Source organism: Heterocephalus glaber, unplaced genomic scaffold (genome assembly GCF_053883595.1).
Source record: "Heterocephalus glaber isolate CG9 unplaced genomic scaffold, H.glaber_assembly_v1.0 deba00001720, whole genome shotgun sequence".
Lineage (NCBI taxonomy): Eukaryota > Metazoa > Chordata > Mammalia > Rodentia > Bathyergidae > Heterocephalus > Heterocephalus glaber.
This window is the reverse complement of record NW_028258433.1, coordinates 9,387,738-9,408,672: the sequence shown is the minus strand read 5'-3', so window position 1 is coordinate 9,408,672 and position 20,935 is coordinate 9,387,738. Positions and strand designations below refer to the sequence as shown.

Genomic DNA, 20,935 nt, shown 5'->3' with positions numbered 1-20,935 from the left:
CAAAAACTATGGTCTCAATAAGTTGAAAAAGATAAACCAAATAAGACGGGAAAACTATTAAATATTGATTTAAAATTTATTATGCACTCTATTATTTTATAGTACATTTTCTATATATTAAATAGTTTTGTTTCAAAATTATTTTTACAGACTGCCCAACATCCTCTTAAGCAGATTCACAATAATCTAATTAACTGTAATGAGATTCCTGAACATTTAGGTTGTTTCAATTATTATTTTACTATTTATAATCAATATATTTCTAGCAATATCCTTACACTTTATCCATATTTAGAATTAACTTCAGGTTTTATTTCTAAGTTGAAAGGGATGACCATCTTAAGGACTCCTGATATATGCTGCCTGACTACCTTGTAAAAGTGCCATGCCAACACAGGATGCAATCATTTTATGGAATAAAGTTTCACACAATTATGTGTTTAAATATTTTTTGCTTATTGTTTGCTGTGTCATTTTTACTAATACTTAATATCTTTTTATGTCATTTAATGGTAATTTTTCCACTTTTTTTCTATTTATATATTTTGCAATGTATTGAGGCCAAACTTTTTTCCTCACAAAATCATATGAAATGTTCTGCCCAGCGTGGTGGCATGCAGCTATAGGCCCAGCTACTTGGGATTCTTAAGCAGGAGAATCATCTCAGCCCACACCCAGGAGTTTAAGACCAGACTGAGCAACAAGCAAGATCCCCCTTGGTAAAATAAATGAAGGAATGAATCAGTGCTTTATACAATAAATATTTAAGCCATTTAATCATAGCTTTTTATAGTCATTGCAATTATTTTTCCTACATTATTCTGCATTTTGATTTTCAGCATCATTTTTGGCCACCACATTCATTATTATATAGTGAAATTTATAGTCCCTTCTGTGTGATTCTGTCTTTTAAGCTAGAAAATCTCTTTCCAGATTTTTGAGATAAAGCCTCAGTCAATTTTTAAAAATTTTAAGACTACTATGAATTTATTCTGATGAATACTGGGTGTGAGGTGATGAAATAAATTCTTTTACGTCCTCAAATTACTATCCAATTATTCTAGTATTTAGTGAATAATGTCTCCTTTTCTGATGAACTCCTATGTCTTCTATCAAATTTATAATACAGATTAACTATTGGTCTAATGCTCTATATCATTAAAGCATTATTCCACAAACCTCAGAATTCAGTACAAGAAGTCTGTTTTAAAATGCCAGCTTGCTCAGATAGTCAAAGTTTGGTCAGTAAAGAAGAAACAGGACTAAAAGTGTTCCTGCTCCAACAGTCTTGAAAGAGTATCTTATCTATCAGGTTTTAGTGTATACTGTCAAAGAGGCACAATTCAATTCTGATGGTTAATGGTTTTTTAAAATCTTAAAAATCAAAACAGTTTCATCTATAACCATCTTCATTAATAGATTCATAACTACAAGCAGACAACTTACCAGTCTTTTCTGATTTAACACTTGTTCTAAAAGAGTAGGCCTTGCAGGGCGATCCCCAAAAGATCCTGTTTTTTGTTTGACAATGGAAAGTATGTTATCTGCACTTTCCTGGGAGAAATGGTAAAACAAAATGAGATTAATAGTTAACACAACATAATAATACACAATAATGGGCATTTCAGAGCATACATAGGTCTTTGCTTTTATTCCTTTTGCCCAGTTCCTGTAAAATTTTGGGATAGGCCCTTGTTAAGTCAGAGGTGAGGGGCTGGCAGTTAATTTTATATAATATTCTTCCTCATTCCTGCTCTCTCCAGGTTTCCCAACCTGGATTCTTCAGTCTTTTGAAGGGTCTCAAATTAATAGTGGAGTAAAGGTGAGGTAAAGAGAGTGAAGATTTCCTTGTATTATTTCACCTCTGCATCATTTCCAATAATGGAAATATAAACTATGTGAAGACTTTTAGAAAGTTCTAATCATTTTATCCATTTTTTGCAAACTTTACTGCATGAAAATACATTATCATAATAATTTTGTAAGTATTACGTATGTATATAAAACACTGAGGGCCAGGGATTTAGCTCAGTGGCACTGCGCTTGCGCCTGCCTCGAAAGTGTAAGGTCCTGAGTTTGATCCCCCGTACCAAAAAAAAAAAAGGAAGAAAAAAAGAAAAACATTGAAACTTTCTTAATAAATGAAGAGATAACCTTTAGGTATATCTGCATTTGTGAAAATTTCTCAAGATCTCAGCTCTTTGGCCAACTACATACATAGTGTGACCTCACCTGAAGACTTAGGTTGTCAGAGTATTTCAGACAACACTAGTTACAAAGCTGGGTCCATACTACCAACCACAGTGATATGTATTTATACATTCTGCTTTTTACCTATTTCTTTATGACTATGGTTCATATACTTCTATGTTTACTTGTGCAACTGTTGACAGCACACTGATGCATACGATTTTAAAAACAATGTATTCTAGGCCGGGAATTTAGCTCAGTGGTGCCGCCACCTGCCTCGCAAGGGCAAGGTCCTGAGTTCGATTCCAGGTACCAAAAAAAAAAGCATCTATAAAAATAATGTATTTTATTGGCTACTTTAATGTATAAAGTGACTTATGAAGTGTTGTGTTTTCACACGTTTAGCAAATCTTTTAAAAATATAATTGTCTCATATAGAATGTTTAAAAGTCAGTTTTTCCAGAATTGTATTTTTGAGATTTTGATTTTTCAAGATTTTAGATTTCAGGAATTTTGACCTTTCAAGATTTCAACATTTGGGATTATAGCCCAAACACTAATGAGAAATCAATCATTCCTTAACCAATATGAATTATCATGTTGATGACTGTAGATTTTAGAGATATTTAGGATATGTGTGTAAACAATTACAATGTCTAAAATTTGAGTAATGGCACAGCTGTTCAAGTTCATGACACTTAAAGACTTTTAGAATACATCCTAAAACAGTTTAAACATTATTTTCTGGCTCATTTTTAACTAAATCCAATTATTCTCTGTACTGAGATTAGCTTTTATTAAAAGGAGGAAATACGAGATGAGATATCTGGTTATCTGTAGCAACTCTGAAGTATACTACTACTACTAATTACAATAATGGCTAGATTTATTGAGTTGAACTAGGCTGGACAGTGTGAACATTCACTTGGATATATCTCACACACTTACAGCAACAAGAACTAGGTACTATTTTAATGCCAACAGAAGAGGAAGTCAAAATTTACAGGTTAATAATTTGTTCATGGCCACAAAGCCAGCAAACGAGTGGGGATTTCAAATCACAATTTTAACTCAAGAGCCCTGACTTTAACCTTCAACACAGCTCAAATAAAAACAACATAAAAATCTGAGACTTCTCAGTAAGAAAAGGAGTAGCCAGAATTGGGTACTAAGAACAGCGACAGTGAGAACAAAATGTTAAGTACCGGAGTACTAAGAATCATGAAAGTACTGAGAACACTGTTCTAAGTTCAGGGTCCTAAGTGCGGAAACACTGCAAACAGAGTACTAAGAATAGGGATAGTGAGAACATAGTACTGAAAAGAGGTGACTCCCTTCTCTAACCAATTTACTTTAGGGTCCAAAGTCTGCCTGCTCCTTCAGAAATAAGTCAGATCAATCATTTATTATCAGCCGTCCCACATCTTTGAAACGACAACTCTTGCTGATGTGTCACATCGTTTTCACTGAAATGTATTCACTTATCACAAGGGTGCAACCGACTTGTTACGGCTTTGCAGGCGTTCCTATAAATTCTAACTTACAGCAGGTACGCCCTCTCAGCATGAGTCTCACTCGGGAACCTAGCACTTTTGGGAGCAGCTGGGCTGGGCCTGAAAATAAGGTTTGCAGCAAGAGTGAGTCTTCTTCCACCTCCCACTCCAAAGGACCCCGGCGAGGTGCAATACCTCCAGTTTGACGCTTCCCGCGCTCGCACCGGATGAGGCCCCACCACAGTTCAGGGCCTGGTCGCTTTTCTTCTTCTTGTACTTGTCCTTGTACATCTTGTTACGGTGTTTCTTGCACATCCACGGCTTGCGCTGTTTGGCGACCTGGCTCGTGGTCTCACTGCAGCCCTCGTAGGTGCAGGTCTTGCTCACGCTGCCCCCGCCGCTGCCCCGCCTCCGGGGTCCCCCGCTGCCGGCCTCACCCTCGGAGTGTGCTTCCTCATCTTCCAGGTCCTCCAAGCTAGCTGTGCTCTCGCCGCCCCCCGGAGGGTCTGAGGTGTCCAGCAGGTCGGTCTCGTCTTCCCCGGCCTCGTCCTCAGCATCCCCCACTACCTCGCACGGGTACGCGCCGGGCTTTGCCGCCGGGGCCGTTGGCGGGGCCGTTGGCGGCGCCGTCCTCAGGACGTCTTCAGCCGCGGCCTCGTCCGACACGCCGCAAGGGTGCATTACCAGCAGGGTGAACTGCGAGGCCGGGGCTGTCACGGTGGTGGAGGGCCCCGCGCCCTCCGTGACATCCTGAACCTCCGTGCTTGCTGGGACTTGGCCGGGGTCCACGACCCCAGACCTCCAGTACCGGCGGGGCTCTACCGCACTTCACAAACCCAAGAACTCCGGACCAGCCAGGAAAAGAAAAAAAGAAAAAAAAAAAAAGCACCGGCTCAGTGAAGGCACCCGACTGCGCCTGCGCGGCCGTAGTCCAAGCGTCTGCGTCTCCACGCTCCTCGGCTTTGGGAACTTCAGGTCCCGAGGGGCGGGCCTGAGCAGTGACAAGAGGGGCTAACTGCGCATGTGTGACTTTCGTCTGGGCGGTCTGTGGATGAGGTGACCCAGTTGGAACTTTGTCCAGCTTGGCCAGGCGGCCCCTTTTTTTTCTTTTTTTTTTTTTGCTTAAATTCTTTTATTGGTACATTTTAGGTATACAATACATTTACATTTAACATTGGGTGCTTGTATCTGTACATGATGTGTCTTGGTTCTTATTTTTTCCCCATTCCCTGTGCTCCCTTCACCCTCTCCACGCTTTCTTATTTACAAAGACTTTGTTTCCATTTTTTCATTTTCTCATAATTTTTCCCTTCCCTTCTTTCCTTTATCCTTCCCCTCCCACTTACCCTACCCCTTTGGACCTTTTCTTCCTATTTCACATTATCAATTTTTCATTTTAATCATTTTAATCCTTACTTAAACTTTCAGTTTCTCACACTAGAGAAACTATTCGGTATTTACACACGTGTGTGCTATTTATTTCACTTAAGAGTATGGCCTCGATATTGCACCCATTTAGCTATAAGTGTCTCTAGTTTCTCGTTCTTTATGGCTGAGTAGTACTCCATTTTATAAAAAAAACCCACATCTTCTTTATCCAGTTTCCAGTTGATGAGCACTTGGGCTGTTTCCAAGCTTTAGCTATTACAAACTATCAGGTGAAGCTTTTTGCCTGAGCCTGCTGTATCTAAAACTGTTTGGAGCCTTTTTCTATTGGAATTCCACTATGTAAATTAAAATTGCTTCTGAGCGATCTGTGACTGGTGGCATTAGGATGCTGAGTACAGTATAATAATAATTTGCCCCAAATTTCCTGAAGTAGGAGCGGGAAAGCTGTTATAAGTAGGCGCCACAAGTTCATAGTTAGTAAAGGAAACGTGGTCTATTTCAAAATAGTAGCGTGGAGGAGTGGGCCAGACTTGCGGCCCAGGCATTCATGTAATGAGAAATGATTTGACTGCTTTGGTGGTACTATAGATCAGACTTAGTGTCTTCACATTGAGCTACTTCTCCAGGCCTATTTATTTTTTTGAAGTTTTGAGATAGGGTGTCCTTAATTTGCCCAGGCTGGACTCTAACTTGGGATCCTCCTGCCAGAGCCTCCAGGAGTACTGGGATTACGGCTGTGCAACATCATGCACTTAATTTACTCTTGATGAGTTTTTTTTTCTCTCCTAGAAACTTGATTTGATTTTTTTTTGGTACCGGGGGTCAAACTCAGGACCTTGCACTTGCGAGGCAGGTACAGTGCCACTGAGTTAAACCCCGGCCCTTTCATTTAATTTTTAATACTTGTACTTCGCTATGTTCTCTACAGTAAATTTTCATGTTTTCATTAAATACAATGAAAATGTACTTTAAAAAACCACCAAATGACAAACCATAAACAAACAGAACGAAAACTATCCTTTCTACCATTTGCTGGGCAATTGCTGGTCTCTGACTTGGCCAAATCCCAGGGAGGCACAGATCAAGTTGTATCCTGAACACAACTGTTAAGTAGATGTTCTCTTTATCATCTTAGTCAGGTTCTCCATTTTACCTATTGGAAAGGAAGGAAACAAGTCATAAATCCATTCACACTGAGATGTTTGAATGTGGATGTGTGAGCAAATCACTAGTAACATTTTAAACAGAAACACTGTATAAAGGAGAGGTTTGGATATAAGTGACTTTATGACACTGTTCCCTGTTACTAGAGCAAGTCAGTCATAGCCTCTCTAAAATTCAATTTTCTCACTGATAAAACAGGGCAGTTACTGACCTGTTAGAATTGGTTGATGAAGAGTTAGTTGTTAAAAATTCCAGTTTAATGAGCTAGAGAATTCAATACTGTCATTATTAAAAATCCAATTACATAAAATAAATTTTACAAAGGTTAAAAACTCAAAATTCATCACTTTTTAATTATATTACTCCATTTCACCATTACACCCACATTTAAGATTGTATATTGTACCTGGTATATGGAAATGCTCTTTAGTTGTTTAGTATACTGCACATTTCTTTCCAACTATGTCTGTGGTAATGTCACTTTGTTCCCTTGAAATCAGCCGCAATGAGAAAATTTATGCCTTGGAAACTGTCCAGTGCTCCAAAGCAGAGTGTGACTTGTTGTGTGTAGACTTAAGAAAGTGATAATGTGGGGAAAAAAAGAGAGTGAAAATGTTTACAGAGATTAAACTTAAAACATGTCCTGTATGAGGCCATCACATTGTGAATGCCCCACTCCCCACCTAAGGAACTGCTATAGTTTCATCTTTGATGTCCCCTTAAGGCTCATGTGTTAACAGCACAGTGAGCTTGTCCCTTGTGGGAGGTAACAAAAGTGTAGGTGGGGGGACCAGTGGATGGAAGTTAGGCCACTGAGGACATGCCCTTGAAGGGGATACTGGGATGCTGGCTCCTTCCAGTGTCTTTTGCCTTTTGCTTCTTGGGCACAATGAGGTGAGCAGTTGCCTTTGCCTCACATTTCCACCATTATGTACTGTGCTACCACAGACCCAAAGTGACTCAGCCAACTGACCGTGAACTGAAACCAAAATAAACCCTTCTTCCTTTAAATTATTTATCTTAGCCATTTTGTCACAGTGATGGGAATCAGATTAACATAGGAACTGTTCTTTCAGTATTTGAAAACTATTGTTTATTTCAATAAAAAGGTCATTTACATAATCAAAATACATTTATTTTAACTCTTCACCCCTTTTTGATACTGAGGATTAAACCCAGAGCCTTTGCACTGAGCTACATCTCAATCTTTTTTATTTATTTATTTTATTTTGGGACAGTGTCTCACTAAGTTACTAAGTTGCCTGGGAAGATTAAATGCACAATCCACCTGCCTCAGCCTCCCAGCTGGCTGAGATATTTTACTTGCTAATGTAAATTAAAACATCATCCAACATTCATGTCAAAAGTACATTTGTCAGTCCTGTGATTCCATTGTTTAAATTGGACATACATCAAACATTTATTTGTAGTGTGAACTTGTGATACTATTATTGAAATAATTATAAAAACTGATAGTGGTGCACTGAGAATGTTGCTCAACACTAAAGTGCTTACCTAGCAGGTTCAAGGCCCTAGCTTTAATTCCCAGAATGACAAAAACAAATGACCATAAAGAAAACCTGATAGTGATTACATTAGTGATTTTTTGGTTTCAGGGACAAAATATCTACACCTGCAACTTAAAGAAGAAGAGGTTTATTGGGCTCACAGTTTTCAGTAGGTTCAATCCAACGTCAGCTGGCTCCAGGGCAGACACAGCATGGTGAAAGGGTATGGTAGAGGAAAGCTGCTTAATCCATGACAACCAGGAAGGGAGGAGCTGGGGACAAGAACACAACCTTCCAGATCATGCCTCCACCTCCTAATAGCACATTTAGGGACTGAACTCGTCTATGGATGCATTGCAAGTATAGCACTACCATAATCCAATCACCTTTCAAATGCATGAGGCTTCTGGGGGACATTTTAGATCTCAACTATAACATTCTGCCCCTTGCCACCAAAACACTCATGTCCATGTGTAAGAGAAAGGGTTAAAGTGACAAGAATCATCTGGAATGTGCGTGTTCACTGAAATAACCTTGGTTGTGTGCCTTTCTACAGGGAGGCTCACTACTACTTGAGAAAAAGGAGTATATAAAGATAACTGTTGTTACCCAAAGAATTGACCATTCCCAGGCTCTAGCCAAGGCTGGGAATCATCCTTTCCAGCCACACAGGCCTGCTGGCATCAGGTTACTTTTGTTTGGACATAGGACTTAAGAAACTAAAAAATTGAGTGTGAGGTGATGTTTTCTATCTTGTCTGCTGAAGGTTCCATCTCATCCAAGATCCTTCCCCAGAGGATCCCCCTTCATCTTCAGTGCTGTCCCCTGCCTTATTATTTGGTAATATATTGTTTGACTATATCTGCTGTACTTTCATAACAAAACTTTCTTTCATCTTTAAAAATTCATTACGTGGCTCTTCTCTGTTGATGCAGATCTGAACCTTAAGTTTCCGTGGCCACAAGTGACTCCTCACTGCCACATCATGTCATTATGCAAAATTCATTTAGTCCATCTCTAGTACTTCCCCCAAATCTTAACAGTTCCAGCATTCTTGAAAAGTCCAAGTCCAAAGTCTCTTTTAGGGCTCAAGGCAGATTCCTAGCTTTGAGCACCTGTAAAAATCAATATGAAAGGTAAATACTTCTAACATTCAGTGGTAGAAGGTAGCCATTCCCATTCCAAAAGGAAGAAATAGGGGGATAGAATGAATGGGACCAAAATGAGCAGGGCAAACATTAAATCCTGAAGCTCTATGTCCAACACCTGGGGTAGGTTGTGGCAAATAGTGAACTCCAAAGGGCTTGAGTGGCCCCACTACTATGGCCTTGCCAGTTGCAGCCTACATGGAGTCTCTTGGACTAACTCTGCTGCTTGCAGTATTCCTCAGCAGACCTTCTACATTTTTGGCATCTCCAGGTGACTGAGGTTTCTGCTGCTCCTTCTGCTTCAGTCTCACAGCTTTGCATACTTCCCTCTCAGGGGCACACTGACTGGCTTCCCAGGCCTTCTTTTGAAATCTGTGCAGAAGCCTCCATGACTTTGTGGATGATGCCAAGGTCTGACACTAACTTGAGCACTAGCTGGATCCCTTTGGACCATGACTGCAGTGTCTTCTGACTGCCTGGATAGGTGAGCATCATAAAATGAATCCTGGAGAACTAACTCCCTAGGGGGATCTTCTCCAGCAGAGGGAGCATGGGCTTTCTTTTAAAATGAAAGGTTTACACTTTTGCATCTCTGAGTCTATGGTAAGTGGGGTCTTGCTGATTCTTGACATGCCTTAAAGCCATCTTTTCTATTGTCCTGATGCAAAGTATTGGTCTTCTTTTAACGCTAATCTCACCAATACTCTCCATGGGCCCATCTTTGCAGGCACTTCCTTTCTGGCCAAGCTGAAAGCTTTTCCAATTATTCAGCTCTCTTTTTCTCCTGATTTTTACTGTAGCTGTGACTTAAAGGAATTAGCAGTGCCCATGTCACATCCTGAATGTTGGGGTGTCTTGTAATTTCCTCTGTCAGATTAATTAGTTCATCATCTTTAAATTCAGGCTCACCTAAAGTTTTAGGACACGGACAAATTCTTTGTTGGAATGTAACATCTATGACCCCTTGTCCAGTTGCCAATAGAATCTTCATTCCCAACTGAAACTTCATGATCCTGGACTTTACTGTTCACTTCCTATCAGCATATTTATCAGCATTTCTATCTTCTGAGCTCTGTACAGAATCTCTCATCAATCTCTGCTTACAGAATTCTAAGAGTTCTGTATCTGGGATCTCCAAATCTTTCCAAACACTTACCACAGAACAGTCCCAAAAGCCTCTGAACCATGTGGTAGGTATAGTCACAGCAATGACCCTACCTCTCTAGTATGAAAATCTGTGTCAGTCACTTTCCCATTGCTGGGGCAAAATATGGAACACCCACAACTTAAAGAAGTTTATTTGGCTCACATTTCCAGTTGGTTAAGTCCATAGTCATCTGGCTCCAAGGCAGAAATGGCATGGTGGAAGGGCACACATTTGTCTTTCATAAAGAAACCTATTGGTCACGCCATAGGAATCTCTTCTTCCCTTTCTGTTTTCCCTACCCACTTTAATATATAAAACCAAAATTCTAATAACTCCTCTGAGTTACTTTTCCAAGTACTCCTGTGTACATTAGCTCTTGTAAATAAACTCTTGTCTTTTCTCCTGCTAATCTTTCTTTTGTCAGTTAAATTTGCAGAACTCCCAGTAAAACAACTGAGTACAGGAAAAGATTTTTTATCCCTAACAATGAGCAAAATGGTTTAAAAAATTTGCTAACATACCAGTGATGAAAGTACTGTTTAAGTCCAAGTACATATTCCTATTCAATATATGAGAAAAAATTTTAAATGTTTTTTGTTTTATGCATACATACATACATATTTTAGCAAATACACAAAAGTTACACATATTTATGGCTACTGTGATATTTCAGTGCATATATACATTGTGTAATGTTCAAGTCAGGGTAAACATATTTATCGTCTCAAACACATCCTTATGTTGAAAACATTTATGGTCCTTACTTCTTGCTCTTTTGATATATACAGTATATTACCATTACCTATAGTCACCCTATTTTGACACAGAGCACCAGAAACTTTTTTTTTCCTGTGACTTATAATCCATTGGCCAAGCTTTCTCCATTTGTCCTTCCCTCCTTCTGCCCAGACATTAGTAACCACTATTCTATTCTCAACTTTTATGTTATCAACTTTCTTAGGTTTTCACATGTGAATGAGGTCATGAAGTATTTGTTTTTTTGCACTTCTCTTACTTCACTTAACATAATGACCTTTACTTCCATCCATATTGTTGAAAATGATAGGGTTTAATTCTTTTGTATAGATGAATAATATTTATTGCATAGAAGTACCATATTTTCTTTATCCATTGGTTTATGGACACTTAGTTTTAAAATTTTCTGGCTCTGTGTATAATACTACAATAAAAATAAGAATACAGATGTCTCTTCAACATACTGATTTTATTTCCTTTCAATACATACGCAGTAGTAGGGTTGCTAGATCATATGGTAGTCCAGTTGTTGTTTTTCTATGTTTTGAGGAACCTCCATACTGTTATCCACAATGGCTATATTAATTTACCTTCCTCCAAAATTGTGCAAGGGTTCCCTTTTTTCCCAAATCCTCACTATCATTTCACCTTTTGTCTTTTGGATATCAGTCATTTTAACTGAAGTAACATGATATTATAGTTTTGACTTGCATTTCCCTAATGATTAGTGATACTGAACATTTTTACATGTATTTATTGGCTATTTGTATGAGAAATATCAAAAGTATTTAGGTCTACTGCTAGTTTTTAAATTGATTTATTACCTTTTTAACTGCTGAGATTTTTTAAGCTTCTTATATATTCTGTATATTAACCTTTGTCCAACTTACAGTTTTCAAAGTGTTTTTTCCCATTTTGTGGGTTATATTTTCTCCCTGTTAATTATATCCTTTGCTGTGCAGAATCTTTTTAGTTTGATGCAAACCTATTAGTCTGTTTTTGCTTTTGTTTCCTGTTGTTTGGGGATCCTATCCAAAAATCTTTGCCTATGTCAATATCTTGCAGGATTCATTAGCCTTATTTTTTCTTTTAGTAGTTTCAGACCTTATATTTAAGTCTTTAATGCATTTTGAGTTGATTTTTGTAGCTGATGAAAGATAGGGGTCTGTTTTCATCCTTCTGTGTAATGGTTTATATCTAGATGTCCCCCAAGAACCTCAAGAGCTCATAGGCCCGGGTTTTGAAAGGTGATTTAGGTGCTGCCACGGCTCACAGGAGACTAGGACTTACTGCAGAGGTTCTGAAAGAAAAACTGGAAGTTGCACAGAACACGCCGAATCAGCCCGCTGCAGACAGGCAGGTCTGTGCACGCCCTAACGAGGTCCTGAGTCGCACAGAAGACGCCCAATCACCCCGCTGCAGACAAGCAGGTCTGCCCATGCCCTATCTAGGTCCTGAGTTGCACAGAACATGCCGAATCAGCCTACTGCAGACAGGCAGGTCTGTGCACATTCTACCAAGGTCCTGAGTCACGCAGAAGACACCGAATCACCCCGCTGCAGACAGGCAGCCACCTGATTCCACACTACAAAGACACAGAGAACACCAGACCACCAGAGCAAGGTACTGAGTCCCACTGTTCCCAGCCCAGAGGTAGGGGCTTCTGAGCTGTCATTCCACTGCTCCTGGTCCAGAGGAAGGGGCTTCCCAGCCACCATCCCTCCTGCTGCTCCCAGCCCAGAGGAAAGGCCTTTTGGGCCACCTTCTGTCCTGCTGCTCCTGGCCTAGAGGAAGGGGCTTCTGGACCACCATCCCTCCCACCGCTCCCGGCCCAGAGGGAGGGACTACTGAGCCACCATCCCACTGCTCCTGGTCCAGAGGAAGGGGTTTTCCGGCCACCATCGCTCCGGCTGCTCCCAGCCCACAGGAAAGGGCTTTTGGGTCACCATCTCTACCACTGCTCCCGGCCCCTGTCCCACCTCACCCAGCTCAGAGGAGGTAATCTGTGCAGGCCCTAACAGCTCCCCCACCCCAGTTGAAATGAGAAAACATGTAAATAAGTCTCAAAACCACACTTCCAGATCACCTACAGCAACCCCAAAGGGAAATGAGATGGAACACTCTGATACTCAACCACTTGGACCCACTGAACTGGCAACAAAAGGGGATCTGGAAAAAATGAAATCAGAAATAATTTCTCAGATAACAGGAGAAATTGTGCCCCTAGTGCAAGACATGATTAATCAATCTAGAGAGGAGCTGAGGAACATGATGGAATCCCAACATAAGAAACAAATGGAATGCATAAAACAGATGCAAATAGATTTCCAGGACATGAAAAACTCCATTGAAAGTCTACACAGCAGAATGAGCCAATGTGAGGACAGAATTTCAGATATAGAAGATAAGATTGCAATTAGTGACCAGGAAAAGCAAAATTGCTTCAAAATTATAAGGGAACATGAGAAATCAATCCAGCAACTGCTAGATGATGCAAAAAAGATTGGGCTCAATGAAAAAATAGGAGAGAGTGCAGATGACATAAAAAATCTCTTCACAGAAATAATGGCAGAAAACTTCCCAAGCAGGGGAAAAGAGCTTGGCATACAGATAAGTGAGGCATATAGGACTCCAAATAGCCTTGATCAAAAAAAATCTACACATAGGCATATAATTGTTAAGATTCCAGAAACACAACAGAAGAACAAAGTTCTCCAAGCAGTCAGAGAAAAGAAACAAATCACATACAAAGGAAAGTCCATCAGAATCACAGAAGACTTCTCAACACAAACCATCAAGGCAAGAAGAGCTTGGAGTGACATATTCCAAGCCCTAAAAGAAAACAGCCTCCAACCCAGATGGATGTACCCTGCAAAACTATCTTTCAAAATGGATGGAGAAGTAAGATATTTTCATGACAAAGAGCACCTTAGGAACTTCGTGAATACCAAACCAGCACTCCAAAGAATTTTACACAATATACTAGGAACACACATTGAGGATTACAAGCCCAGGAAGCAAAGCAGAATGAACCCATCTGGCATGACAAGAAATTAAATGAAAAGGGGGAGAACCCAAGAAAAAGAAAAAGTCATGGAAATGACAAGTCAATAGGTTTCAGTTATAACCATCAATGTTAATGGTCTCAATTCACCAATCAAAAGAAATAGACTGGCAGAATGGGTCAAGAAGCAAAATCCAACAATATCCTGCATACAAGAAACACACTTAATTCAAAAGGAAACTCATAGACTGAAAGTTAAAGGGTGGAAAACAATACTGCATGCAACAGGAACCTGAAAAAAAGCAGGAGTAGCTATCCTCTTTGCAGATCAAGTAGATTTCAAACCAACACTGATTAAGAGAGATGAAGAAGGACACTACATCCTTGTAAAGGGAAGAATCCAAGAGGAAGAGATGACAATCATAAATATCTATGCACCAAACACTAGTGCACCCAACTATATAAAACAAATACTAACGGACATGAAAAGTCATATATGCACTAATACAATTGTAATGAGGAACCTCAACACCCCACTGTCACAAATAGATAGATCAACTAGACTAAAAATAAGTAATGAAATACTAGAAGTCAATCGAACTCTTGAACAAATGAACTTAACAGATGTTTACAGAGACTTCCACCCCTCAAAATTAGAATACACATTCTTCTCAGCTGCACATGGGTCATTCTTCAAAATAGACCACATACTCACACATAGAACATGTTTAAGTAAGTGCAAAGGAACTGAAGTTATTCCATGTATATTATCAGACCATAGTGTGATGAAATTGGAGATCCATAGCAAAAGAAACTCAAAAAATTTCATAAACATGTGGAAATTGAACAACACACTTCTGAATAACCAATGGGTCACAGAGGAAATTAAAGAAGAAATCAGACAATTCCTTCAATTAAATGACAATGACAATACAACATATCGGAATCTATGGGACACAATGAAAGCAGTCTTACAAGGGAAATTCATAGCAGTGAATACACATATTAGGAAAACAGAATGAGCCCAATTAAACAACCTGATGCTGAACCTCAAGCTTCTAGAAAAAGAAGAGCAGGACAACTTCAAAGCTCATACAAGGGAGGAAATTATAAAGATCAGAGGAGAAATCAATGCAATGGAGCCTAAGAGAATGATACAAAAAAATCAATGAAGCCAAGAGTTGGTTCTTTGAAAGAATCAACAAAATTGACAAACCTTTAGCCAACCTTGTCAGAAAAAGGAAAGAAAAGGCCCAAATCCATGCAATTAGGAATGAAAAGGGTGAAATTACAACAGACCCAGCAGAAATCCAGATGATCATCAATACCTACTTCCAGAACCTATATGCCAATAAGATGGACAACACAGAAGAAATGGACAGATTCCTAGATACATATGAATTACCAAACTTGAACGAAGAAGACCTAAAAATTCTAAACAACCCAATATCAACCAATGAAATTGAAAAGGTAATTAAAAACTTATCAACTAAGAAAAGCCCAGGCCCTGATGGCTTCACTGCTGAATTCTACAAGACATTTAGAGAGGAACTGCTGCCACTACTGTTTAAACTCTTCAGTGAAATTGAAAGGGAAGCAATACTCCCAAATTCATTCCTGGAACCAAGCATCACCTTGATCCCCAAAGCAGAGAATGACCCAACTGAAAAAGAGAACTATAGGCCAATCTCACTAATGAACATAGATGCAAAAATCCTTACTAAGATACTGGCAAACAGAATGCAGAAGATCATCAAGAAGATCATACACCCTGATCAAGTGGGATTCATCCCAGGGATGCAGGGATGGTTCAATATATGAAAATCAATCAATGTAATACACTATATCAATAGAACCAAGGACAAAAACCATATGATTATCTCCATACACACAGAAAAAGCATTTGACAGAATCCAACATGCATTTATGATAAAAACCCTACAAAAAATTGTAATACATGGTCTCTACCTCAAACTGATAGAAGCCATCTATGAAAAACCAACAGCCAATATCATACTAAATGGTCAAAAACTGAAATCCTTCACACTAAAATCAGGAACAAGACAAGGATGTCCACTATCACCATTCTTGTTCAATGTAGTTCTGGAAACATTAGCCATGGCAATTAGACAAGAGAAAGAAATAAAAGGAATAAAGATAGGTAATGAAGAAGTCAAATTGTCATTATTTGCAGATGACATGATACTCTATATAGAAGACTCCAAGAACTCCACCAAAAGTCTTCTAGACTTAATAACCAAATTCAGTCAAGTAGCTGGTTACAAGGTCAACACACAAAAATCAATAGCTTTCCTCTACACAAATGGCAGACTCACTGAGAGAGAAATAGGGCAAATAATTCCTTTCACAATAGCATCCAAAAAACTGAAATACCTAGGAATCAACCTAGTGAAAGAAATCAAAGACTTCTTCTCTGAAAACTATGGCACTCTGAAAAGAGAGATTGAAGATGATATCAGAAAATGGACAGACATCCCCTGCTCCTGGGTAGGACGGATTAATATAGTGAAAATGGCCATACTTCCAAAACTGCTATATAGATTTAATGCAATTCCAATTGAGATCCCAGCAGCATACTTCATGGACCTTGAGAAAACAATCCAAAAATTCATTTGGAACAAGAAGAGACCCAGAAGAGCAAAAGCAATTCTAGGTGACAGAGACATGGCAGGGGGTATCACAATTCCCAACCTGAAACTATACTACAAAGCTACTATGATAAAAACAGCATGGTACCGGCAAAGAAACAGACTTGAGGACCAGTGGAACAGATTAGAAGATGCAGAAACAATGCCAGACACACTCAGCCATCTCATCTTTGACAAAGGAGCCAAACACCCTCACTGGAGGAAAGATAGCCTCTTTAATAAATGGTGCTGGAAAAATTGGGCTTCAACTTGCTGAAGATTAAAACTAGACCTATATCTCTCGCCATGCACTAAACTAAAATCAAAATGTATTAAAGATCTAAATATTAAAATAGAAACTCTGAACCAGTTGGAACAGAGGTTAGGTAGAACCCTTGAAAACACTGGTGCAGGAAAAGATTTTATGAACAAAACCTCAGTTGCCCGTGAACTAGCACAAACAATCAACAAATGGGATCTCTTCTTATTGAAAAGCTTCTGCACAGCAAGAGAAACCACCAGCAGTGTGAAGAGACAACCCACAATGTGGGAAAAAATCTTCACCTGCTCTTCCTCAGACAAAGGTCTACTATCTAGAATCTATAAAGAACTTAAAAAGATCAGACCTCCCAAATTTAAAGACCCAATCCAAAAATGGGCAGCTGAAATGAACAGACATTTCTCAGACAAAGAAGTAGAAATAGCAAATAAATACATGAAAAAATGTTTAACATCACTGGTCATTCGAGAGATGCAGATGATAACGATGCTAAGATTCCACCTCACCCCAGAAAGAATGGCTGCTATCATGAAATCAACCAATAACAAATGCTGGCGGGGCTTTGGGGAAAGAGGAACCCTGCTCCACTGCTGGTGGGAAGCAAGCACTGTGGAAATCAGTATGGAGATACCTCAAGGACTAGGACTGGAAGTCCCATTTGACCCTGCTATTCCACTGCTGGGGATCTTCCTCAAAGAATTAAAAGAATCATACCACAGTGATATATATGCACCCACGTTCATAGCAGCACAGTTTGTAATAGCTAAAACTTGGAAACATCCCAAATGCCCATCAACTGGAGACTGGATAAAGAAAATGTGTTTTTTTTATAAAATGGAGTACTACTCAGCCATAAAAAATGAGAAATTAAAGACATTTATAGCTAAGTGGATGCACATTGAGGCAATACTCTTAAGTGAAATAAATAGGACGCACATGAATAAATACCAAATAGTTTCTCTGGTGTGAGAAACTGAATGTGTAAATAAGGACTAAATGTATAATAGGTCATGTGAAATAGGAAGAAAAGGGGCAAAGGGGAAGGAAGTGGGAGGGCTAGGGGAAAGGACAGAAGGTTATAGGATTAATATGAGTAAATGGGAAACTAGGAACAAAATCTTTGTAAATAGGGAGGACTGGAGGGGTTGAAGGGAGGGCTGGGCAAGGGTGAAAAATAAGAACCAAGAGAGACTATGTAAAGGTGCAAATCTCCAATGATGAATGTCATTATATTGTATACCTAAAATGTACCAATGATTCGAATGAATAATCGATAATGTAAAATAGGAAGAAAAGGTCCAAAGGGGTAGGGGTAGTGGGAGGGGCAGGGGAAAGGAAAGAAGGGAAAGGAAAAAATGATGAGAAATGGAAAAAATGGAAATAAAGTCTTTGTAAATAGGGAAGGGTAGAGGGCGTGAAGGGAGGGCTAGGAATGGGGAAAAAATAAGAACCAAGATGCATTATGTAAAGGTACAGTTCCCAATGAGAAATGTAATTGTGTTGTATACCTACAATGTACCAATAAAAATGTTTAATACAAAAAAAAAAGAAAGGTGATTTATTTATGGGACATTATAGAGGATCTGCTGTTACAAGGTAGGATCTCCTCTGAAGAGATTAGTCACTGGGGTCATGCCCTGGAAGAGTTTATCTCTCTCTCCCAGCTCCTGTCTTCACTCTACTCTGCCATGCCCCACTGCCATGCTGTCCTGCCATGGAGCCAGCCTACTATAGACTGAATCATGAACCAAAATAAACCTTTTCTCTCTTGAGTTTGAATGTCAGGTATTTTTTTCAGTATAGTTTTTATTAGTATATGTTAAGTACATAATGGTCACATCACTTGTGGGAAGTTGGTACATGTACGTAACAAATCTTAACTCTTTTTCAAACTATTCTCCTCTCCTTTCTTCCTCTCTGTCTCTTGGTCTACTTCTGCTTTGCAAAAGAGCTATCTCTTTTCTATTATCTATATTTTCTATTATCTATTTTTTATTTTCTCTTTATTTATATTTTGGGTTTCTAATGTAAGAGAAACCATGAGATATTTTTTCCTTCACTGAATAACTTTCTTTTGTTTTCTATTTTTATTTTTATGTTTTTTGGTACCAGGGATCAAACTTGGGTCCTTTTGCTAGCAAGGCAGGCGGTGAAACCACTGAGCTAAACCCCTGGCTTTCTTTCCTTTTTTAAAAACATTAGCATGTTTGCAGTATATAATGACCACATTCATCATGGGAGGTTGTACATGTACATAACACATCTTAATTGCTTTCTTTGTTTCTTTCCCTTCCACTCCCTTCAACCCTTTTTCCTCTTTCCCATTACAAAAGTCCTATTTCCATTTTTCTGACAATTCTTTTTCTTTAAATCCCCTTTCCCTTCCTTCCCGTCCCCATCTCTTATTCCCTTTCCAATTTGAATAAGTTCTTCCTACTTGCTAATATCTATCCTCTATTTTGCTTCTTGTTTATACTTTGAGTTTCTCACACAAGAGAAAGAATGCAATATTTAAACTTGAATGTTTCATGTATTTCGCTTAGGCCTTGAAGTACATCCATTTACAGAGACATGTCTCAAGTTTATCCTTCTTTATGGCAGAGTAGTACAGAGGACTAATATCTAGAATATTATGAAGAATTCAAAAATTAGACCTCTCAAATTTAGAGACCCAATCCAAAAATGGGCATCTAAAATGAATAAACACTTCTCAGATGAGAAGCATGCAAACTGTGTCATGTCTGCTCATGTTAGTAGATGGGGAAAGCAATCAGACCACTGGTTTCTGGTGGATGTAGGCAGTGGGATAAGGGTTCAAGCAGACAACTGGACTTAATGCCAATAGTTTTAGGTCTAGCTTCCTCTAATGCCACATTCACCAGGCTCGTTTTCTCACCATAGAGAGCAGGGCACTATGTCCTTCCTGGGATGAGGTTTTAACTTCTCAGAGGGTCTCTGTCTAGCCCAAACCCTTTCCATAACTCTCTTATGACTGTTTCTCAGCCAGTCACCACGGTGGGGTAACACTGGAAACCATGGGGTGAAGTTGTTCTGTGGCTCAGTCTTAAACAATTAACCCCTTTCCAAAATTGCTTCTGATTCTACCCTCTCAACTATGGTGGGTGTTCCACTGGATTTTTTTTCTCCAGCTCTAGTCTGCCATGTGTAAGGAGTCCCTTTCAGAATAAAACCTGACACAGTTTTTGAGTTTATAATAGCCAGGGGGTTTTACTGGGCTAGAACTCCTGGCCTAGTCAGTTATTTTTTGCTAGAACAACCAACCTTTAGGGCTTATCTTCTCTTCCTGGGCATGATGATCAGGTCAGTAGATAGGTTGGTTGACACCTTTACTGCCCCATGCTGAGAGCAAACAAAATGCAGAGCAGGGTCAAAATTGGCCAGTGGCTGGGGCCAGGGTATAGAATCCATGGGCATGGTGTTGGTCAGGGGATGATTGTGTCTCCTGAACTTTCTTGACTGTCTGAGGTGGCAGCTATATGGGGCTACAGCTGTGCAGACCTGGAAGTGGTGAAGACAAACTTGGCTACCTGATGGTCTTGGGGGCACTTTAGTGGTAGGGGCCTTCTCAGTGCTGGTGCTGCAGGCTTGGTCCCTGGTGGGCCATAAGACTATCTTACAATCTACCCTGTCCTCTCCTTGGCAGAACCTGCCCTCGGGACAGTAGTCAGCATCAGAGGAACTAAGTGTCAAGTATTTTGTTCTAGCAATGAGTAATATAACTAAAACATTCTATATGAGGACATCCAATTTCCCAGGACCATTTATTGAAAAGACTTTCTCCAATGTGTGTTCTTAGTACCCTTGTTGAAGACTAGAAGGCTGTAGATGCATGGGTTTACATCCAGGCTCTCTATTGCTTTTCCATTCATAGATGTGTCTGTTTTATGTCAATACTGTTTTGGTTACTGGGCTAGTCAGCTTTCAGTCACTATGTTAAAATCCCTTAGAAAACTGGTTTAGAGGAGGAAAGATTTAGTTTGGCTCATAATCTGAGATTTCAGTCCATGGTTGATTGGCCCACTGCTTTTAGACCTGTGGCAAAGCAGAGTACCATGGAGAGGAGCATGTGGTGGAGCAAAGCTACTTCCCTCATGATGACTGGGAAATGGCAGGGAGAGAGGGAGAGGAAAAGGATTTGAGGACATCATATACCTTCAAGGGCATGCCTCTGGTGACTTGGAGCCTAT

The 20,935-nt window shown here is 39.5% G+C and overlaps 1 protein-coding gene across 2 annotated transcripts in view; it reads right to left on the bottom strand.

Moving 5' to 3' along the window:
* Rfxap (regulatory factor X associated protein) overlaps nucleotides 1–4,645 on the bottom strand; it is a 28,559-nt gene extending 23,914 nt beyond the window's left edge. Inside the window, exons 1-2 of one of the 2 annotated variants that reach the window (XM_087199577.1) lie at nucleotides 3,879–4,645; nucleotides 1,447–1,554 (exon numbers count right to left, since the gene is read on the bottom strand). In XM_087199577.1, the coding sequence (XP_087055703.1) occupies nucleotides 1,447–1,554; nucleotides 3,879–4,364 (594 nt within the window). In that variant the 5' untranslated portion in view covers nucleotides 4,365–4,645. The remainder of the gene's footprint in view (nucleotides 1–1,446; nucleotides 1,555–3,878) is intronic. The other variant, XM_021266474.2, reaches the window with a different exon arrangement.
* Between the last annotated feature and the right edge of the window lie 16,290 nt (nucleotides 4,646–20,935).